General features: G+C 41.9%; 2 protein-coding genes and 1 non-coding gene across 7 annotated transcripts in view; 1 reads left to right on the top strand and 2 right to left on the bottom strand.

Moving 5' to 3' along the window:
- Positions 1-4,535, bottom strand: part of XIAP (X-linked inhibitor of apoptosis) — a 54,999-nt gene extending 50,464 nt beyond the window's left edge. For 2 of the 5 annotated variants that reach the window (XM_059158739.1, XM_059158745.1), the window contains exon 1: positions 4,409-4,535. The gene's annotated coding sequence lies outside the window, so the exon portion shown is untranslated. Of the gene's footprint in view, positions 1-3,987; positions 4,114-4,408 lie in introns of those variants that run through there. The other 3 variants (XM_059158740.1, XM_059158741.1, XM_059158743.1) reach the window with 3 other exon arrangements.
- The window catches only part of LOC131821052 (uncharacterized), a 44,628-nt gene continuing 26,532 nt past the window's right edge, over positions 3,347-21,442 (top strand). The window contains exons 1-3 of the mRNA XM_059156835.1: positions 3,347-3,478; positions 4,278-4,679; positions 6,091-6,175. Of these exons, the coding sequence (XP_059012818.1) occupies positions 3,347-3,478; positions 4,278-4,679; positions 6,091-6,175 (619 nt within the window). The remainder of the gene's footprint in view (positions 3,479-4,277; positions 4,680-6,090; positions 6,176-21,442) is intronic.
- LOC131822278 (U6 spliceosomal RNA) lies at positions 17,362-17,469 on the bottom strand. The gene has a single exon (XR_009350159.1). It is a non-coding gene; the product is annotated as a U6 spliceosomal RNA (small nuclear RNA).

Below are 21,442 nucleotides of genomic sequence, written 5' to 3'. Positions count from 1 at the left end.
ATGCCAGTCACTTAATACAGTGATGTAAGAATTTGGCTCAGGGGCGCCTGGGTGGCTCAGTGGGTTAAAGTCTGTGCCTTCAGCTCAGGTCATGATCCCAGAGTCCTGGGATCGAGCCCCGCATCGGCTCTCTGCTTGGCAGGGAGCCTGCTCCCCCCCGCCCCCGCCTGTCTCTCTGCCTACTTGTGATCTCTGTCTGACAAATAAATAAATAAAATCTAAAAAAAAAAAGAATTTGGCTCAAAGCAGAAGGTGCTCAGGGTGTGTTAGTTGGGTTGTCTCAAGCTGAAACCATCTTAAGTGCTATCTCAGCATTTCTCACTTCAGTTCCTCAATTCATTCAAAGATACTAAGTTAGTCAATTTTGATCAAAGCAACACCATCAAAATATGTGTCTAAGAGATCTTCTAAAATATAACATGCAATGGAAGAAAAGCATGGCTACCAGAATCGGAGAAATCTGGATTCCAATCCTACCCCTGCAACATAATAGCTATTTGGACTTTAAGCAAGTTACTGAACCCTTCTGAACTTCCACAAATTTTCTCTCCTCTGTACTATGATAATCCCAGAAACCCAGTTTTTCCCTCTTCAACTTATTCTATACCCACCCTACAAGATAAAACAGGCCAGCTTTTAACACAGTAGTGACACAGATATCATCACATCTTCAACAAATTAAAGTTCAAGTACTTAGCATGTGAAATTTTTAAAAAATAAAGTATTCAAATCATAAAGACAGAAAAAAATGAAAGAATAATCACAAATTATTAAGGTTTCTATCTCCACCTTATTCTTAATTTCTTTTCATTTTATTTGAGGTATTTATTCCAAAAAGATTTTGAATTGTTATTTGGGATTTTTTTCCTTTGGTAAAATCTGAGATAATCAATTTAAAACAAAAACCTATTATAATGGATTTTCAATCTTTGGAGTCAACTAGCCCAAACCTGTTACTTTATAAAATGAAGGCAAAGCATAGAGTAAGATGTAGGATATGGGGCACCTGGGTGGCACAATTGTTAAGCATCCAGCTCTTGGTTTCTGATCAAGCTGTGATCTGCAATCGGGCCCCACATCAGGCCCCTAGCTCAGTGTGGAGTTTGCTTAAGACTCTCTCTCCCAGGGTGCCTTGGTGGCTTAGTAGGTTAAGCGTCTGAGTTCAGCTCCGGTCATGATCTCAGGGGTCCTGGGACTGAGTCCCCTCCCCACAACAGGTCATCACTCAGCAGGGAGTCTGCTTGTCTTTCTCTCTCCCTCTGTCCCTCCCCCTGCTTGTGCTTTCTCTGTTTCAAATAAATCAATCTTAAAAGAAAAGAAGAATATGGAGAATAAATAAAAACTACATTTTAAAAGACTTTTCATGACACAGGAAATCTTCAATAAAGAATGCTGAGTAAGAAAAAAGGATTACCGCAATGGACATACAATATGAGCCAAAACAGTAAAAGCAAGCATAAAAGAACAGGATTTTGCTTCTTCTCTTTATACTATTCTCAATTTCATAAATTTTCCATAATAAACATATTTATCTTAAAATTTAAAATATTCAAAATATTCTATGTTTTAAATGGGATATTTAACTCATAAAATGTTAAGAAAATAGAAATATGTAGGCACTGAGGGGTTTAGTGACTTGCTCACAATCTCACAGCTAAATGGAAACAAAGCCAAGACAACCCAGGCATCAAATCCAGGGCTCTTCTCACAGTACCACATGACCTCCACGACATGAAAATAGTAAAATGTTCACCGGGAATTGCACAGGAAGAACTGATGAAGAGCTGGAAGCCTGGAACTTTTAAATTTTGTTAGCAATAAATACCTTTTTTGCCTTAAGTTAAAAAAAAAAGAGTATTCAACATCAATTTCTTTTACCACTACTGTTTTTGTCTCCTCAAATCTACTCACGATGACCTTAAATAGTGGTACAGATTACATTTTATAATACTATTACCAGATTAGAACACAGAGATAAAGTTTGAGAACTGACAGCTCCTGATAATCTCCCAGCCTCAAGAGAACAAGGACATCTATTTTGCCACATCTGGTCTTTCGAACCCTACACCACACAGTAAAATCCCTGGCATACAGTAGGTGATCAATAAATGTTTACTTTATAAAGTGTAACTTTCCCCCCCTCACATTAGCACTAACTACCAGACTTTTAAATATTAGAACAAAAATAACCAGTGACAATATCATTTCATACTGGGGTAAGTGTTTACAAGAGAAACAAAGAATTTATCAAACAAATTAATGTTTATAACCAAATGTAAGGGGTATATTTAGGTTAGTAAAATATTTCAAGCACTATACAAATTAACTGGCATGTTAATTACAGTAATTCTTATCTACTGAAATGGGCCTAACCTTTAGCCAGCATTTCTTTTTCTGCCTAGCTGGGAGTCTCTGAATGGACTACAAAGCAATAAAGTTACAAAGGTAGCACAAGGGGTACTGGACTAGGACCCAGACCTTAGTCCAAGCTCTTCTAATAGTTAGATATATAATCTTGGGCAAGTTACTTTTTCAACTCTTTTGAGTCCCAGTTAATCTATTCATAAAAAGAAAAGAGTTGAAGTACTGATCACTAGAGACCCTTCCAATCTCAATTTTTAAAAAATGATTCTTATCCACAAAGATTCTACATTCAGATTTTTTCACTGCATCAAACTGGGTATCTTGAATGTTATAGTTTGCTATATTACTTGATAAGGAAAAGCCAGCATATTTTCTAAGAATATATAAAGATTAGTAGTAACATATTCTTTTTACCATCTTATATTAGGGACAACAAGAGAACACAAGAAATGTGAGCATCTGTTAATCAGGCCTGCTCTGCCAGGTAGGCTGACAGGAACCATACTGGATTTTACAATATAGACCACTGATACATAAATGCATATATATGTATGTCTTTACATAGCACAGATAAATACTTATATTGATATACATAGAGGTGTGTGAATTTTAAAAATTGTTCCTAATTGTAAAATCAATACTTATGTTAAGAAATTCCAAACAGGGGCGCCTGGGTGGCTCAGTGGGTTAAAGCCTCTGCCTTCAGCTCAGCAGGGAGCCTGCCTCTCTGCCTACTTGAGATCTGTCAAATAAATAAATAAAATCTTAAAAAAAAAAAGAAAGAAATTCCAAACAGTACATTAGGCCACATGTGAAGAGCAAATTAAAAAACGTTCCATCCCTCCATTAAGTAGCCACTGTCCACGTTTTTCTTGTGTATACGTCAAGAAATTATCTAAGTATATTCAAATATGCATATGTGCATGTGTGTATAAATCTTAACCTACTGTTGCCACTTCTTGAATGATGGGGAAAGTATCTCATGCACTGGCTTCATAAACACGTGAAATACATTGAAAGTTTTAGCACAGCTGTATGGTACGAAGCGGTATACGCTTCCGAAGTGTGCAGTGAATTGCTTGGAGGCATGTGCAGCAGTTGCTCTGAAAGAGCGGTGAGCAAGGAGCCAGACAAGCTGGGTTCTAATCTTAAATTGAGTAGCCTCAGGCAAGCCATGAAATCTTCCCGTACCTCAGTTTCCGCTTTTGTAAAATTAAGACGATTCAACTAAGATCCCTTCCAACTCTAAAATGTTATAGTTCTAAGATGGCCGTCTGTAACTGTGTTCTTTTGAACTGGTTTTAAGAAATCCCGAAGTAAAAAAAGGGAAGAAAGATACACCATAGCAACCTCCAGTCTTACAAGAGTACATTTCTATGCGTCACTGACTATCAAGGTATGGTGTGACAAACCTAGGGACATAATTATACTTGAAAGCAAAGTAGTAGATTATTAAAATCGGATAGGTTTTCACAAAGCTTTGATTGACATTTTTTTTTGGAGGTGGAGGGGGCTGTTGCTGAAACGCTTAGTTTCAGCAATAACCAACCCCCTCCTCCCAAAAATAAGTGTATTATGGAGTTAAAATAATGAAACTGAAAGACTGAATTTTGTTTTACTCACAGAATATGCTCGGGAGGTGACTAGGGCAGCAAAGATTGGAAAGAATTACTAGCTAATTTCCTCTTCCGGAAGCTCTTTGGCTCCTATTCTTTCTGCTTCACAAGCCCTTGCCAGGCACACTCCACCCAGCTCAATACCTGCCACACGCATCAGATGGGGGGGGGGGGCTCTTTGATCATTTAAAAAAAAAAGTTCTTTGACTGCATTTACCGTAGGGGTCACAGGGTTTAAGAAGGCACCCGGCCACCTGAAGCCACCCACCCACCCACGCCTTCCTTCGGCGCTCCCAGGAACCTGGGCGAGCAGCCGCTGCTGGGCCACCCGCGCCGCACACGGGCGGCCTTCCCGCCCTCCCCCGCAGCGCGGGGCCCGCGGGGAGGGGGGGGTTGAGGAGGAGGAAGCCCGTACAGGCAGTACCCACCGCGCTAGGAGAGCCAGCCCGGATCGCCCGCGGCGCCCTGCGCGGTCCGGAGGGGAGGGTCCTGGAGGAGGGGCGGCCCGAGCCCCAATCTGGAAAGGCCAACTCCGCTCTGCGGCCGGGCCCCAGCCTAGAAGGAAACGGAAGTCCCTTCGTCTCCCGCAGGCGCACCCACCAGCCCGCCCATCGCCCGGAGGAACCCCGAGTCCATGGCAGGGCCTCAAACAGACACCCGCCACTGTCGCTCAAGCTCACGGCCCCGGCCTCGCCACGGGTACACCCCCCTACGCCCCCCCCCCCCCCGCACACTCCTTTTTACCGCCCCCGCCCGGGGGCCAGCCTCCCGCCCTGCAAGGCCCCTCCTTCTTCCCCTCCGCCATTTTCGAACTTACCCTTCGGGCCCTGGCGTCCTTGAGTAGTGCTGAGCCCTCCCGGGGCGCAGCCAAGGTCTCGCCACTTCCCTGGGCCGGAAGGGGGCAGCCAGGACAATTGAAGCCCTTGTTCCCCCCCCCCCAACTCCCCCCCCCCCCCCACAGCTGGAAGCCACAGCCTGACCTGGCGGATGCGCCTGCGCAGTGTGTACTTCGCAGTCCCCGCCCCCCCGCTCAAGCGTTTCCTCTTTGCCCTTGAGGTGTTTTTTTTCCCACGGCTTTTACCTGCTGGACTCGTGTTGACCAGTCGGGGACTAGAGATAAAATTACGAATGAAAAGAGCGAACAAGTTGCGTTCTCACTGTAGACCAGGCAATGTGGTAGGCATATAACGTGTTCTTTGTTGTAATTTTGACAACTCTGTAAGATAGGCACTCTCTTATTAATCCCATTTTACAGAGGAAATTGAGGCCTAGAAAGGATAAGCCCCTCCACTACCATGCAACTAATAAATGAGGGAACTGGGATTAGAATATGGTCTGTAGCCTAGTTGGGAAGGATAAAAGGAAAGAGATTTTCATTTCGGACAGCAAGGGGATTGAGAGATAAAGGGAAAATGAGTAGGATGAAGGCAGGGAAAACTGGAAATCTGGTACATAAAATGCTGAGCATATCCTGGATTTATTTCAGGTATGCTGTGCTGTAAGATTGTCAAACAGACAAATGAATTTTGTGTCACAAACTTGGGAGCTCCCTTATATGCTGGCATAGTGACATGAGAGGTTCTGAATGAGTGTTTCATTTAAAATGAAAGAGGAAGAGGGACGCCTGGGTGGCTCAGTTGGTTGGACGACTGCCTTCGGCTCAGGTCATGATCCTGGAGTCCCAGGAACGAGTCCCGCGTCGGACTCCCAGCTCCATGGGGAGTCTGCTTCTCTCATTTAAAGAGGAAGATTATAAGTATCACCTCCATCCTCAAATGATGTTGCTCTTCTTGAAAAGGGAACTTGGAGGGAGGAGCGGAAAGACTCTTTGGTTGTTAGGCTTTTGCTAAATATTACCCTCTCCGATCCTCTTTTACTGTCATAGCTCTGAGAATCTCACATCTGACTTACTGTGGTAATACTAATTGCAATCAAATACTTATCTCACTTAATTCTCAGAGCAATCTTATGAAATATGTAACTACCATCATTTCCATTTTACAGAGGAAGACATTGAGGTTTAGAGAATTTAGGTGGCTTGCCCAAAGTCACACTGTGAGTAGGTGTGGGAGCTGAAACACTGATTCAAACCTAGATCTTCTGATTACAGGTGTGTCTGACCACTACCTGGTCTCCTGGACTGGCCTCTCTATCCCTAGGACTGGTCCCCAGCATTACAGCCTGTACAAGGCCATGTAAGTTAAACCCTTCAACACTACTTCCCAGATAATGTTAAAACACCTTAGCTCTATGTTCACTCCCCTGGACACCCTACTGTCAAGTGAAAGAAAACCATCCTCAAAGTAGGTTAGCAAATGCTTTATTCATTTTCTTACTGGGGACTATAGCCTGGGAAAACAGTCTTTCAGATGGCTCTGAAGAACTGCTCCAAAGCTCATTAGCTACCGGGGATTATATATACAAAAGGGGAAAAGGGTATGCCTGCTTGCAAGCAGCTGTCCAAATACTTGCACATCAAAAGGTATAATTTGTTACGGTTGTAAAAATTAAGGCTTAAAAGAAAATAAGCTTTATTGATTTCCACACAGACACAAGAAAGACCCTTAGGTCATCTTAAGACTTTATGTTTTTATCATATCTGTTTAAAAATATTGCTTGCATGTCTCTGCTTAATTGGTTTTCCAGTTCTTTCTGTTTTTGATTCTTCCTTGAGGTCACTTGAGACAGTCACAGAACGCTGTCATCAGTCATCGACTGTAGTTTTAGTGCACACTATCTTCTAACAAAATAGAGCTATGAACTAACTGTGCCCCTGCCCACCTCCAGCTTTTCTGCCTTCCATTCATTTACTGAAATGGCTCAAGGGTAGAAAGACTGCCCTTACTCAAAGCCTCTGATTCCTTTAGCTGAGGGTCATCTCTTCTTCCTATTCTGAACTCTCTTGGCACTTGAATTTTTGTTTTTGGTTTTGTTAGCACCTTTTCAAAGTTTTTTTTTTTTTTTAAAGATTTTATTTATTTATTTGACAGAGAGAAATCACAAGTAGTCAGAGAGGCAGGCAGAGAGAGAGAGAGGGAAGCAGGCTCCCTGCTGAGCAGAGAGCCCGATGCGGGACTCGATCCCAGGACTCTGAGATCATGACCTGAGCCGAAGGCAGCGGCCTAACCCACTGAGCCACCCAGGCGCCCCTCAAAGTTTTAATTAAATGTGTATAACATAGGGGCATCTGGTTGGCTCAGTCAGTGGAGCATGTGACCCTTGATCGTGGGTTGTGAATTCCAGCCCCATGTTGGGCATAGAAATGACTTAAGAAAAAGTATATAATGTAAAATTTACCATTTTAACCATTATTAAGTATACATATCAGTGACATTGAGTACCTTGAGAAATTTTTATCTCACTTGGCACTTGAATTTGTGCCCTTGTTATGGAACGCAGTGCTTTCTGTGATGTAATATACCTATTTGTGTACATGTCTTATCTCATCTATACCTGAAGTTCATTTATGGTAAGATCTATGTCTAACTCATTTTTGTAATTCCTCCAAAGCTCTTGGAGTCATCTTTAATCCACCCCCCACTCTTCTATCCCACATCCAATTCATCAGCAAATCCTATCCATCTCAATTTTCAAAATATATCCAGAATCCCACCAATTCACATTGACACCATTATGACCCTGGTCTGTCTGTCTCTTGCACTTTAGCTTCCTCGCTTGTCTTGCAGCTTACATCCTTGCTCCTCTCCAATCTATTCACACAGCAGCCAGAGCTATGCTAGTAAGTCAGCTCATTGTCATTTTCATTTATCAGCTCAAAGCCCTCAGTGGCTCTCCATTTTACTCAGGGTAAAAGCCACAGATGTATAATGGCCTACAAAGACTATTGTAGCCAGCCACCAAGATGATCTCTACTGATCTTTACCTCTTGCTCTTCATGCCCTTGGCTAGTTGTCTTCTACAGAGAAGTAGGGCTGACCTGTGTAAACTAATAGAATACTGTGGAAGTGATGGCAGATGATTTAAAAGCCTAGGTCAGGGGCGCCTGGGTGGCTCAGTGGGTTAAGCCGCTGCCTTCGGCTCAGGTCATGATCTCAGAGTCCTGGGATCGAGTCCCGCATCGGGCTCTCTGCTCAGCAGGGAGCCTGCTTCCCTCTCTCTCTCTCTGCCAGCCTCTCTACCTACCTGTGATCTCTCTCTGTCAAATAAAATAAAATAAAATAAATCTTTAAAAAAAAAAATAAAATAAAATAAAAGCCTAGGTCATAAAAAGCATTGTGGTCTCTGCCTCACTCTGTCTTGGATTTGTTGCTCTGTGGGAAGCCAGCTGTTATGTCATAAGGATTCTCAAACAGCATGTAGAGAGGCCCACATGGGAAAAACCTGAGTCCTCCCCTTCTTCACCTCTACTCCTCCCCCACCACCAACAGACACCAACTTGTCAACCACATGAGTGAGCCACCTTGGAAGTGGATTCTTGAGGCCCAGACTTCTGATGACTGCAACTTCTTGAAACCCAAAGCCAAAACCACCAGCCAAACCACTCATAATTCCTGTGTATTGCTGTTTTAAATAGCTAAATTTCACTTGTTTTTATTTTTTTCCATAATCTCCATGCCTAATGTGGCTCAAACTCATGACCTCGAGATCAACTGTCCTGTCTTCCACTGACTAAGCCAGTCAGGTACCCCTTAAATAGCTAAATTTTAGGCAATTTGTTATTCAACAATAAATTACTAATACAAAGGCTCTACACAGTCAGGGTCCTTTGTCCCTTTATGTCTTCATCTCCTAGTCTTTCCCTGATTTCTTTAGCTTTCCTGCCTCAGGGCCTTTGCACTTGCTATTCACTCTGTATGGAACACTTCCCCCAGATTTTTCCATGGCTTGTCCTTCAAATCTTTGCTTAATTGGCACCCTCTCAAAAAAGAAAATTGTCACCTTCTCAATAAGGTCTACCATGACCACCATATCTAAAATTACAACTTCTCTCATAGCATTCTCAATCTCCCCTGCTCTACTTCCCCTCCCCCCCCCCATGGCATCTATCACTTTGGAACATACTGTATGGTTATTTTTTTTTAATATTTTAGTTATTTATTCGAGAGAGAGAGAAAAAATGAGTGGTGGGGAGGGGCAGAGGGATAGGGAGAAGCAGACTTCCTGCTGAACAGGGAGCCCTAAGTGGGGCCCTGTCCCAGGACCTGGAGATCATGAACCTGAGCTGATGGCAGACATTTAACTGACAGAGCCACCCAGGCACTCCAATTATTTTCTTTATTGTGTTTATTTGTTGTATGTCTCCTACCAACCCCTACTAGACTCTAAGCTCCAAGAGGACAGGAATTTTTCTCTTCTTCACTGATCTAGCCCAAGTACTTAGAATAGTGTCTGGCACAGTGTAGCTACTCAGAAGTTATTTGTTGAATGAGTGACTAAAAATTTTATAAACACGCCAGACCCTTGGAAAATATTTGTTAGGTGATTTGTCATTTGGGAGATGTGAACAGCAAAGGCAGACATAGCTGAGGCATGGTGTTTAGGTTTTATACGAACGGACACAGGAGGTGTGAAGTTAGAAAAATACAATCTTTGGAGGGGTTACTCATGTCTGTACAAGGATGTTTTGTTGTAATTGTTTTTGGTCGAGGAGAAGGAATATTTAGAGAGGAAAAGTACAAAGGTATATTAGCTTGGACCATCTGAATTGCCAGTGTTAGACCATTGCCAGATACTCCAAGCAGCAATTTAATGGCAAAAGGGAAATAGATAGCATAAAGATGCAGCAGAAATGAGAAAGAGATAGAATCAAGAATGAGTAGTAGCATTAACCTTGAATGGGAAAAAGGATACATCCTTAGAGGCTAAAAGTGATGAGATCTAGGTAAGTAGAGAAGAATCTAGAGGGTGATCATCACACCTCAATGGCAGCTGGATTCTGTGGAAAATAACATATGTAGTTATCTGCTGGGAAGAACAGCCAAAGTTTAGCACTATAGTGCTTTTTGGAAATGCAGTTTTAAGTGAAAGTCCAACTAAATAGAGAGCAGAATTGTTTACAGTGAAGGAAGGTGGGGTGAGCCCTGACTTCCAGGCATTGGCCTCAGAGCTATGTACCTTCTGGCAGGAAGGAGTACACACCTGCATAGGATTACTCTTGACTCATCACCAGAGAATAGACTCCGTGAAGGTCATTCATGCTGAACAGTGTCTATCAGCAGCACTGCCCCTCAGTCTCCTGACTTCTGCTCAGGTGTCTTGATTGCTAACTCTCCCTCCCTCCTTGCTGCCAGAAAGATGGCTACTGTAATTTCCTCTCTTTGAGCAGTCACAAAGATGCCTGCCCTTATCTCGTGCCCACAAAACTAGCATCTCCAGCCAGCCCTCTCTTTTTTTCCTTTGCTTTTATCTTCCAGGACTCAGTAATACAGAAGAGACCTTTTGCTTGTTTGGAGTAGGGACCAAAGAGCTCACTCTCAAGTTAAGCTATTGGAAAATTCTGCCCAGGTTTCTAATCTATTCCTATGGTTGTACACAATGTTTTTATTTTAATAATTTTTTTAAAGATTTTATTTATTTATTTGACAGACAGAGATCACAAGTAAGCAGAGAGGCAGGCAGAGAGAGAGGAGGAAGCAGGCTCCCCACTGAGCAAAGAGCCTGATGCGGGGCTCGATCCCAGGACCCTGACATCATGACCTGAGCTGAAGGCAGAGGCCTAAGTCACTGAGCAACCCAGGCGCCCCTGTACACAATGTTTTTAGTCTGCAAAAGTCCAACAACAGTGTCAAGGTCAGGATATTGTCATGGTGTGTCTGGAGTAGGGTGAAGGTTATAGTTACAGGAGTTGAGGTCCAGGAGAGGTGCTAGCATGTTGGAGGTGTCATCACTCAGGATGACAGTAGGATTTGTGTTTAGGGAGGAAGACTGAACCAAAGGCCACAGATGTCAACAGATGTGAGTAAGTGTCCTGAATATAGATAGATACTAATTGTTAGCACTTACTGAGAGTTTACCATATGCTAGGCACTGTCTTAAGTCTCTCATAATCCTCTCAGTAACCCTGTAAGTTAACTGTTTTTTTTATTCTCATCTTGACTCGGAACCCAAAATGGTGCCTGCCATATGGTAGGTGCTCAAGCCAGATCAGGTCACTCCTCCACCTAAACCCCTGCAATGGCATCTCACTTGGTAGAGGCAAGCACAGAGTGCTGTGGGAATCCAGAGGAGAGCTCTAGAAGCGTGGGAGGGAGGAGAAGAGTGAATCAGAGCTGGCTCTACACGGACTTCAGTCTTGAAGGACAACCAAGATTTAGCTAGCTGAGGAGGTGGGAGAAGGGCATTCTAAGACAGTCAGCAGACGTGCTGACTCAAGGAGGTGGAACAAAACAACATGTAGCTGGAGAATGGCAGTTAGTGGAGAATGGCCAGAGTGTAGCCGCTAACATGTATTGAGTATTTTTATGTTCACATTGTGTTCAGATCATCAGTTAGATGATCACATTTAATCATCGTGCAGCTCCTGGAACGTGATATTATTTTCCCCATTTCATAGGTAAGAAAACTGAAAGAGAGGTTAGGTTGCCCAAGGTCTCAAAACTAGCAAGCCAGAGGTGTGGGTGGGTGGTGATGGCGGGGATGCATGGAACCTGACAAGAGAGCTGTGGCTCTGGTAGTTAGGGCCCAGATAAAATCCTTGTATATTAGTCTCCTCGAGCTGCCATAGCAAAATACCACAGACCATGTGGCTTACACAACAGAAATTTTATTTTCTCACAGTCTTAGAGGCTTAAAGTCTGAGTTCAAGGTGTTGGCAGGTTCAACATCTGAGGTCTGTCCTCTAGGCTTGCAGATGGCCGTCTTCTCTCTGTGTCTTCCCTCTTGGTGTGTCTGCCTCCTAATCTCTTCTCAATGAAGACATCTGTCATATTGGATTAGGGCACACCCTAATCACCTCGTTTTTAAACTTAATTGCCGCTTCAAAAGCCTTATCTCCAAATGCAGTCACATTCTGAAGTACTGGGGGTTAGGACTTCAACATGAATTTTGGGGAGAATGCAGTCCAGTCTCTAACACCTTGCAGGGCACATTATATCATTTGGCCTTTATCATGTAAGTCAGTGTTTCCCAAACCTGAGGGTGAGCCAGAATCACTTGAACACCGATTTTTTTTTTTTTTTAACAGACACAGCGAGAGAGGTAACACAAGCCAGAAGTAGAGCCTGATGCAGGCTTCAATTCCAGGACCCTGGGATCATGACCTGAGCTGAAGGCAGACATTTAACAACTGGGCCACCCAGGTGCCACCACTTGAACAGCTTTTTGACAGTACTAATTTTTGGATACTCCCCACTCCTGTGATTCGAAGTCAGTAAAGCTAAGCCATGTTTGGTGGAAATGTAAAGCTTCGCCACAGGCTCCAGCTGATTCTGGTGCTGTGTCTATCTGGGCTATGTTTTAGGGAAATCAACTCCAGCCTGATTAGAGACAGAAATGTGAAAGGCAGAACTTTGACATTTTTTCAAATTTTATTGTTATTATTATTTTTTTAATCGGGAGAAAGAGATAGAGGGAATGCTCAAGTGGAGGGAGGGACAGAGAAGAGCTCTGATGAGAAGATCATGATGTGATCCCAAACCAAGTCTGATGGTTAACCAAGTCACCCAAGTGCCCCAAAACTTTGACATTTTTAAAGAAAATTCAAGAGAGGGTACCTGGGTGGCTCAGTCAGTTAAGCGTGTATCTTCAGCTCAGGTCACGATCCCAGGGTCCTGGATCAAGCCCCACATTGTTGTCAGGATCCTTGCCTGCTTCTCCCTTGGCTCCTCTTCCTTGCTCCTGCTTTCTCTCTCAAATGGACTCTGAAAAACAATCTGAGGGTTTTGAAGTGGCGGGTGGGTGGGAGGTCGGGGTACCAGGTGGTAGGTATTATAGAGGGCACGGATTGCATGGAGCACTGGGTGTGGTGCAAAAATAATGAATACTGTTATGCTGAAAATAAAAAAAAATTTAAAAAATATATATAATGTTTAAAAACTAAAATACAAGAGAGTATAATTTCATCATAGGATAGGAAATGATTTTTAGACCAGTGGTTTTCATGCTGTTTGCTCTCATATCCCTCAAAGAATTTTGAAAAATTATGGATTCAGTTTTACATGTTAATGTGACATAAAAATGTTTTCATTTTAAGTTAAGATACTTACAAAGGATGGGGGCACCTGGGTGGCTCAGTGGGTTAAGCCTCTGCCTTTGGCTCAGGTCATGATCCCAGGGTCCTGGGATCGAGCCCCACATTAGGCTCTCTGCTCTGCAGGGAGCCTGCTTCCTCCTCTCTTTCTGCCTGCCTCTCTGCCTACTTGTGATCTCTGTCAGATAAATAAAGAAAAAATCTTAAAAAAAAGAAGATACTTACAAAGGATGTAATTTCTAAGATATTATAAATGGTGACATAAAAGCCAAATCTATCATTATTTTAAATGAATTCTAAGTACCATAGTGGTTTGATACCCATCATCCATATGAAAGTTAAAGGGATGAGATCTTCTTTAAAAGGCCAGAAAATTGTTATCTATTTTTGTCTTTATTTCATTTTTCCTTTCCACTTCTCCCATAGAATTTTATCTTAGGTGATATATTTTTATGCTTAGATTTTTATTTTTATTTTTATGCTTTAATTTTTACTTTATTGATCACTCTATCATATTTCTTTTTTTAAAAAAAAGATTTTATTTATTTATTTGACAGAGAGAGATCATAAGTAGGCCGAGAGGCAGGCAGAGAGAGAGGGCGACGCAGGTTCCCTGCTGAGCAGAGAGCCCGATGCGGGGCTCAATCCTAGGACCCCAAGATCATGACCTGGGCTGAAGGCAGAGGTCCAACCCATTGAACCACTCAGGCGCCCTATCACTCCATCATATTTCTTTGCACAAAAATGTGAATATAAAACAATTTTTTAGCAAATGTCCTATAAACATTTTTAGCTATTAAAAAATTTCTCTGGATTGAGTTATTTGTAACTGTTATTATTGGTGTAAAATTGCTCAAAACATAAATTTTTTATACATTTTGATAAATTAATGGAAAACATAAAAGTCAAATTTTATTGGAAATGCACCCTTGAATGAGATGGACTTTTTTTGTTCCTTCCAGTGTACATATATGGGTGGATGAATACAACCTGTTGCTAGAATGAGAGTTCAGTTTCAATTCTGTTTTTGTTTTTATGGTGCACTGAGAAAATTGTTCAAACATGTAAGCATCTGAAAATATAATAGTATTGTAATAGCATTGTAATTTAATTTTTGAGCTCTTTCTGAGTTGTTTGCCAAAAATCACATAATGATCTATCAGAAATGTCTTTTTATGATCTCTTGTCTGGCTACTTGATTAGATTTTCCTTCAAATTTGTTGAAAGCAAAGGATTGGAAACCATGTGACTTGTAAAAGGATTTGTTACTCATTCACTAGAGTTATTCAATTTCTCACCTTCTTAGGAACTATACCAAAAAGGCTTTTTAGATGACTAGTAACTGTACCTCTTTACCTTTTCATTGAGTGTAACTTATTTAACCTGATATACTCAGAAAGTGTTGGAAAAATTAAAATATTAATTTGAATGAATATTTGCCAATTTAGTATTTTAAAATGAATATTTCTGTTTCTTCTTGAGCTTTAAATATTTTTTCATCAAAAGATTTTGATGTTACTGATCAGAGTTTATTCAATTTACAGAAAATGCCCACTATATAATCTAACTGGAAGTCAGTCCTCTTCATCATAAAAAAAAAGGTCAAATGAGACTTATTTTGTTTTAAAAAGTCTTTTTTTTCAATTCAAATAAAACTGTATTAATGCCTTCCTTGTAACAACTATCTCAATTCTGCATTCTCATTCTAAGATAGATGAGGCTGAGTCTTGCCATGAATTTGTTGCCTAGATGAAATAAGGCACTGCCACCCTCAGTATTTCTTACCACAGTTCTCATTGCTTTGTTCTCATGGACCTGTGTCTCAGAAGCAGAAAAAGACACAAGACTTTGACTAGAGGAAGCTTCCTCAAGATCTACTTGTTTTAAACAAGTAAAGAAATTGATAGAATTGTACACAAATGTCCATATCCTTGACACCTAGATTCTACAATTGGCATTTTGCTGTGTTCACTTTAATACCGCCTTTTCTATCTACCCATTGCTCTATCCATTGTTGGGGTAGAAGACCTACCTTTGCCTTATGGTCCTTCTAAGTGGACTTAGAATCAAATTGTCATGAGACAGATTGCCAGGAGAAAACCAAATTTAACAGACGTATGTGTAGTAAATCTACAGACCTGGAAATTCCAAAGACAGCGAGGCAACATGAAGCTTATGTGAACTCAGGAGTGGTCTGAGGATACAAAGAGAAGGCCATTAGCAGGAAGGTGAAGGGAGATGTTTAGAAAAGCAAGGTTTTTCTGTTATGCAGTTAAGTTCCTTACATAAAGGGGAGTCTTTGTTAATAGCATTCTTCCTGGGGCACCTGGGTGGGTCAGTTGGTTGGGCCTCTGCCTTCAGCTCAGGTCAGATCTAGGAGTCCCAGGATCAGCCTCAAAGGGCTTCCCGCTGGGGGGGAGCCTCCTTCTTTCTCTGCCCCTCCCCCTACTTGTGCACTCTCTCTCACTCGTGCTCTTGCTCTATAGATAAATGAAATTTTAATTTTTTTAAAAAAGATTGATTTGGGGGTGCCTGGATGGCTCAGTGGGTTAAGGCCTCTGCCTTTGGCTCAGGTCATGATCCTGGGGTACTGGGATGGAGCCCTGCATCGGGCTCTCTGCTCAGTGGGGAGCCTGCTTCTTCTCTCTCTGCCTGCCTCTCTGCCTGCTTGTGATCTCTGTCTGTCAAACAAATAAATAAAATCTTTAAAAAAAAAGATTGATTTTATTTATTTGACAGTGAGATACAATGAGAAAGGGAACACAAGCAGAGAGAGTGGGAGAGGGAGATGCAGGCTTCCCACTGAGCAAGGAGCCTGATGCTGGGCTTGATCCCAGTGACCTGAGCTGAAGGCAGATGTGCAATGGCTGAGCCACCCAGGAGCCCATAAATGGAATCTTTAAAAAAAAAAAAAAAAAGTTCTCTTCCTGGTACAGGCTCTGCTTTCCAATGTAAATTTAGGCCGTTTGTCGGGACCTAGAGAGCTTTTCCTGCATCTCCTTTTGATTACATTTTTTTAAATTAATTTATTTATTTTCAGAAAAACAGTATTCATTATTTTTTCACCATACCCAGTGTTCCATGCAATCCGTGCCCTGTATAATACCCACCATCTGGTACCCCAACCTCCCACCCCCCTGCCACCTCAAGCCCCTCAGATCAAAATAATCTTTATGCCAAAGTGGCCCATCTTGGGGCAGCCTGACCTGGACCCCTGTACCTTCCATTAACCCATGTTGTGTTTTTACGCATTTTAAAGTAAGTTTAAAGACATTAGTACACTTCACTCCTGAAAACTGACAGTGACAGCAAGTCACTTCGAGACTTAGACATTTTAGTAAGTAGACAGCAAAAAATAAAGTAAGCCTAAGTTGCCTGCTCGCCATGATCCTTGTTGCACATACTAAAAAGGACAACACCGAAACATGCATATTATTTGCTCTTGTGTTTTTTTGTTTGAGGTAGGCAATCTTCATTCCCACCACAGAAGCAACCACTGTTCTGACTGTTCTCACTAATAATTCATTTTCCCTGTTCTGTAATTTCATATAAGTATAGTATGCACACTTTTTTTTAAAGATTTATTTATTTATTTGACAGAGGTCACAAGTAGGCAGAGAGGCAGGCATGATACATGATGCATGATACATGATAAAGTAAATGTGACAAAATGCTCATGTAGCTATCACCCGAATTCACTGCATAATTTTTTAAACTTTATGTTTAAATTTCTTTTCGTAATACAGTGTTAGGAAAAAAGCAGTAATGAAATACTGTCTTACACCCATCATTGGCACAAACAAGAACTGATAGTGTTGTGTGAAGATGTGGTAAAATGTGGTGGAAGTAGAAACTGGTATGACCACCTTGGAGAGTAATATAACAATATCGAATAAAGCTAAAAATGCTCCTATTTTATGACTTAGAAATTCCACTTCTAGTATATAACCTACAGTTTCATGTGCCCAGCCAGATATGTGCAAAATGTTCTTTGCAGCATGGTTCCTCCCCGTAACTTTTTATTTTGAAATAGTTTAAGATATTAAATTGTAAGAATCATATAACAAATACCTATATACCCTTTATAAATTGTTAGCATGTTGCCACATTTGCTTTATCTATGTGTAAATATACTTTATTTTTTCCCTGAATCTGTTGAGAGTAAATTGCATGGATTCCCTGAATACTTCAGCATGTATTTCCTTGTTTTTTTTTTTTTAAATAAAGACCTTTAAAAATATGAAATGCTTCACGAATTTGCACGTCATTCTTGTGCAGAGGCCAAGCTCAATCTTCTCTGTATCGTTCCAATTTTAGTATACGTGCTGCTGAAGTGAGCACAGCACGTGTTTCCTAAAGCAGAAGCATTCTTCTACATAGCCACAATACAATGATCCCACTCGGGACATTTTAACATTGATTATAACGCTATTATCTGATTTATAACCCATATTCAGATATCTCTAATTACTGTAATGATGTCTTTTAGAGGTGTTTAAAACTTCATCGAGAATCCACTCAAATGTCACAGATTGTATTTAGTTGTCACTTCATTTAGTCTCCAGTAAAGTTCCACAGCCGCCTTCTTGGTGCCTTTTGGGACATTGACTTTTGAAGAGCCTAGGCAAATTGCTTTGTGGAATGTCCTTTCGTTTGGATTTGCAACATTTTAGAAAAGGGGAGCCAATTAGATTCTAGGCCCCTCAGTTAGTGTCAGAAACAGCAACAGCTTCCACTGGGTAGAAGGAGGCAGACCTTGTCAGTGGAATCAACGGTAGCCTCAACCAGTCTTGTTTGGATATAATCACAGCTTGGCTGAGTGGAATGGCTCAAGGCTTGTCAAGCTTACACATGAGACAAGGCCTGACTGATCTGGCTGGTAAAAAGACAGCAAGTCACTTCAAGACTTAGACATTTTAGTAAGTAGACAGCAAAAAGAAAAGTAAGCCTAAGTTGCCTGCTCGCCATGATCCTTGTTGCACATACTAAAAAGGACAACACCGAAACAACAGTGTTCCAGTATTGCGGAGGAGCTCATTCTAGGCTGCCACTAAGGGGTTTTATATTCTGCAGCTCTATTCCAAAGGCCTAGGAGAGAGAGCTTCATATCCCATCAAAACCAGGGAGGTAATAAGAAACTGTCTCATGACAGCCTCCCAGGAAGTAGAGGGAGTTGACTGGGAGACAACCTCCTTACAGACCTCCTGTGCTCTTGTGTTTCAGGAGGCTCACAAGGCATTCTGCCACAACTCAGATAGTTCAAGCCTTTCCCTGTGTGGATATGTGCAATGTCACCACAGGAGAGCTATTTCCGTAATAAGGCTATTTCTCTATTGACAATGACTAGAAACAGAAACAGCAGTGGCCATGAGTGAATACAAGGACTCAGGCCTCTCTTGCATGATCTGGCATTGACCTGGATCGATCATGATTTGGAGGAAATCCAAGTTCAGATTTTTTAGGTAACTGGATATATTAGGTTAGTTCCTAGAATCTTGATGTTGTCCTAGAAATAGATTCACTTCCCTTTGCTGCACTGCCAAGGGAGAGAGGGGATTAGTGGTAGTTCACGAGTTTGGCTACTATGTCAATTGCAGTACATTTTACTTTTTCTTATTTTGTCCTTTCTAGAGCAGAGGCTCCATTTTCTAAATTCTTTGGGTTTTCTTTAGAAATTCCTAAGCAAAGCTCTCTGTGTTAAGGAAAGAGCTCTTAACTGGTGTTTGGCTCTAAATTATAGTCACAGCAAGGTTTCTGTCCAGAGAAAGAGCTCACTAAGTCAACACTTCTACTTCAGGATGGTGTCTGAACAAGGCCCATTTCTGTTTGGGTATGCCGCATGTTACAAGGCATTAAGAAAAATTAAGATTAACATTCAGAAAGTCAATAACCCACAGGAAGCCTGTGGACTATTTTCAACATAACATATCAGAAGCCTGAGAAAATGTATGCCAATGATCAAAAATACTAGGCACTTGGGACATAAAATATGCAGCTGGGTTAGTTGGCAAAGTCAAAGAGGCTATTGTAAGAAGGGGAAAGGCATCTTTCAAAAAATGGAAATAATAGCTTCTAATGAGGAAAAAAGGGAAGTCTGGAAAAATATGGCAGCTCAGATACAAAGTAGAAATTACGTGGGCTAAAAGAGAATGAGGAGTTCTTTGCCAGGGACTCTAAAGCTTCTCTGTGAAATGTATCCGGGAGAAAGCCAGCTAGAGAATCAGTGGGATTACAAGGATTAAAGAGGGATTTGACGTGTGGTAGGAGCCTGGAAGGTGGGGGTTTCAGGTTGCTGGTGGCTTAAATGAGAGGGCTCTAGCAAAGCTTTGGGTGAGGCTCTGGAGAGGTGACTGAGGAAGAGAAGTTTTAGCTTTCTCTCTGTCTCAGTGTCTTCTTTCCTCCTCCGACTTTATTCTCTCCCTGGATCTGCCTCATCTTGCTCCTCTTTGACTTGAATGTTCCTTTTCAGCTTCTCTGTGACCAGATCTTGGTCATTTCCAAATTGTGGTGCCTAACGGAGACAGCAGAATACTTTGGATTGGTCTCACTCTGTAGGCACATATGTTCTCACCTAAGATTGGTACTAACAGATGTCTGCACCTAAGTAGCTCTGATTAGGAATAGGGGAGGGGTGAAGAGTGGCCGCAAGGTCCTTTGTTACTTCCACTGGTGTTTGGACAGGGTAGACAACCGGGTCACCCTTGACCTAGTAGGGTTTAGCTAGGGGATCCTGACACCTGGTGGTTACACTTTGGAGGTGCAGAGGAGTTCTTAATAGCCCCACCCCTTCACCATTTACTTAACCATTTATTGAGCTATTAGCATGATACGAATCATCTCATTTAAAACACACAACAACCCTCTGAAGTATCATTATTATTATTTTTTTAAAGATTTTATTTATTTATTTGACAGAGAGAGATGACAAGTAGGCAGAGAGGCCGACAGAGAGAGGGGGAGGCAGGCTCCCCGCTGAGCAGAGAGCCCGATGCAGGACTCGATCCCAGGACCCTAAGATCATGACCTGAGCTGAAGGCAGCGGTTCAACCCACTGCGCCACCCAGGCACCCTGAAGTATAATTATTTTAACTTGACATATGAGTTATTTATGTTAAATAGTTGTGAACTGATTTAAGCAACGGGATAAGGGATTTTTTTTTCTTTACTCCGCTCTTGGGGTGGTGCCTGCCACATAGTAGGTTCTCAGGAAATATTTGTTGAAATAACATTTTATGTGGCACCTGGGTGGCTTGGGAGGTTAAGTGGCTGCCTTTGGCTCAGGTCACGATCCCATGATCCCAGGGTCCTGGGATTGAGCCCTGTGTCAGGCTCCCTGCTCACCCAAAAGCCTGCTTCTCCCTCTCCTTCTACGTGCACCCCCCCCCCCATCGCTTCTCGGCCTTTTGGCTAAGATCATGTGTACGTGCACCCCCCATATTCTCTTTCTCTCTCAAATAAGAAAATCTTTTAAAAAGGTATTTTGTACTTATCAAAATCATGAAACGTTGATTCAGAAGACAGTATCTTTGTAATAAAAATGATGCGGGGGTGTCTGGGTGGCTCATTCTGTTAAGCATCCAACTCTTGACTTCAGCTCAGGCCTTGATTTCAGGGTTATGATTTCAAGCTGCATGCTGGGCTCCATGCTGGGCATGGAGCTTGCTTTAAAAAAATTGATGTGAGTGCAGTACTGCCAGCCAGATAAGCCTAGACTCAGTCTGCTGCAACTCTTGCTTAAATGCTCTTTCCCAGAAATTTTCCTGCCTCAGATACTTGGAGACCAAGTCTGCTGCTGAGAAAAATTCAAATCTATTGAAACTCTACTCACTACAGTCATCCTAGACTATCCTGGACACCATAAGGCTGAGTTTCTTTTCAAATGCGGCCATTTCATATTGAGAAACCACCAGAAAAACCACAAGTTTCGTTCAGCTGACATGGCTCAAATGCTGCCTTCCTAAACTCCCCTACCTGCACATTAGGTGCCAAGATGGATGTTTGCTGAAGATGTCTGGGATGATGGGCAGTTTGTTAAGAGAGGAAGACTGTGAGTCAAGTGGCAACATTCAGTGAATGACAGGGAGAGGGAGAGAGAGACTGACCAGTAGTTGTTAGATGATCACAATGAAGAGGAGAAAATGAGTGAATGGTATGAACCTCAAGGAAGCAATGTTGGAAGTGTTATGGCTTAGAAGTAGTGATGAAATAGTAGGAGAATGTCAACCCTGTCTCTAGGTCCTGTGATATGTGGAGATGCAGGGGAAGTGGTGTCTTGAGGGGAAAACCATGTTTCATTTAAGGCTGGAAAATGAGA

The sequence above is a fragment of the Mustela lutreola genome, chromosome X (assembly GCF_030435805.1).
Source record: "Mustela lutreola isolate mMusLut2 chromosome X, mMusLut2.pri, whole genome shotgun sequence".
NCBI lineage: Eukaryota > Metazoa > Chordata > Mammalia > Carnivora > Mustelidae > Mustela > Mustela lutreola.
This window is presented reverse-complemented; position numbering and strand designations above follow the sequence as displayed.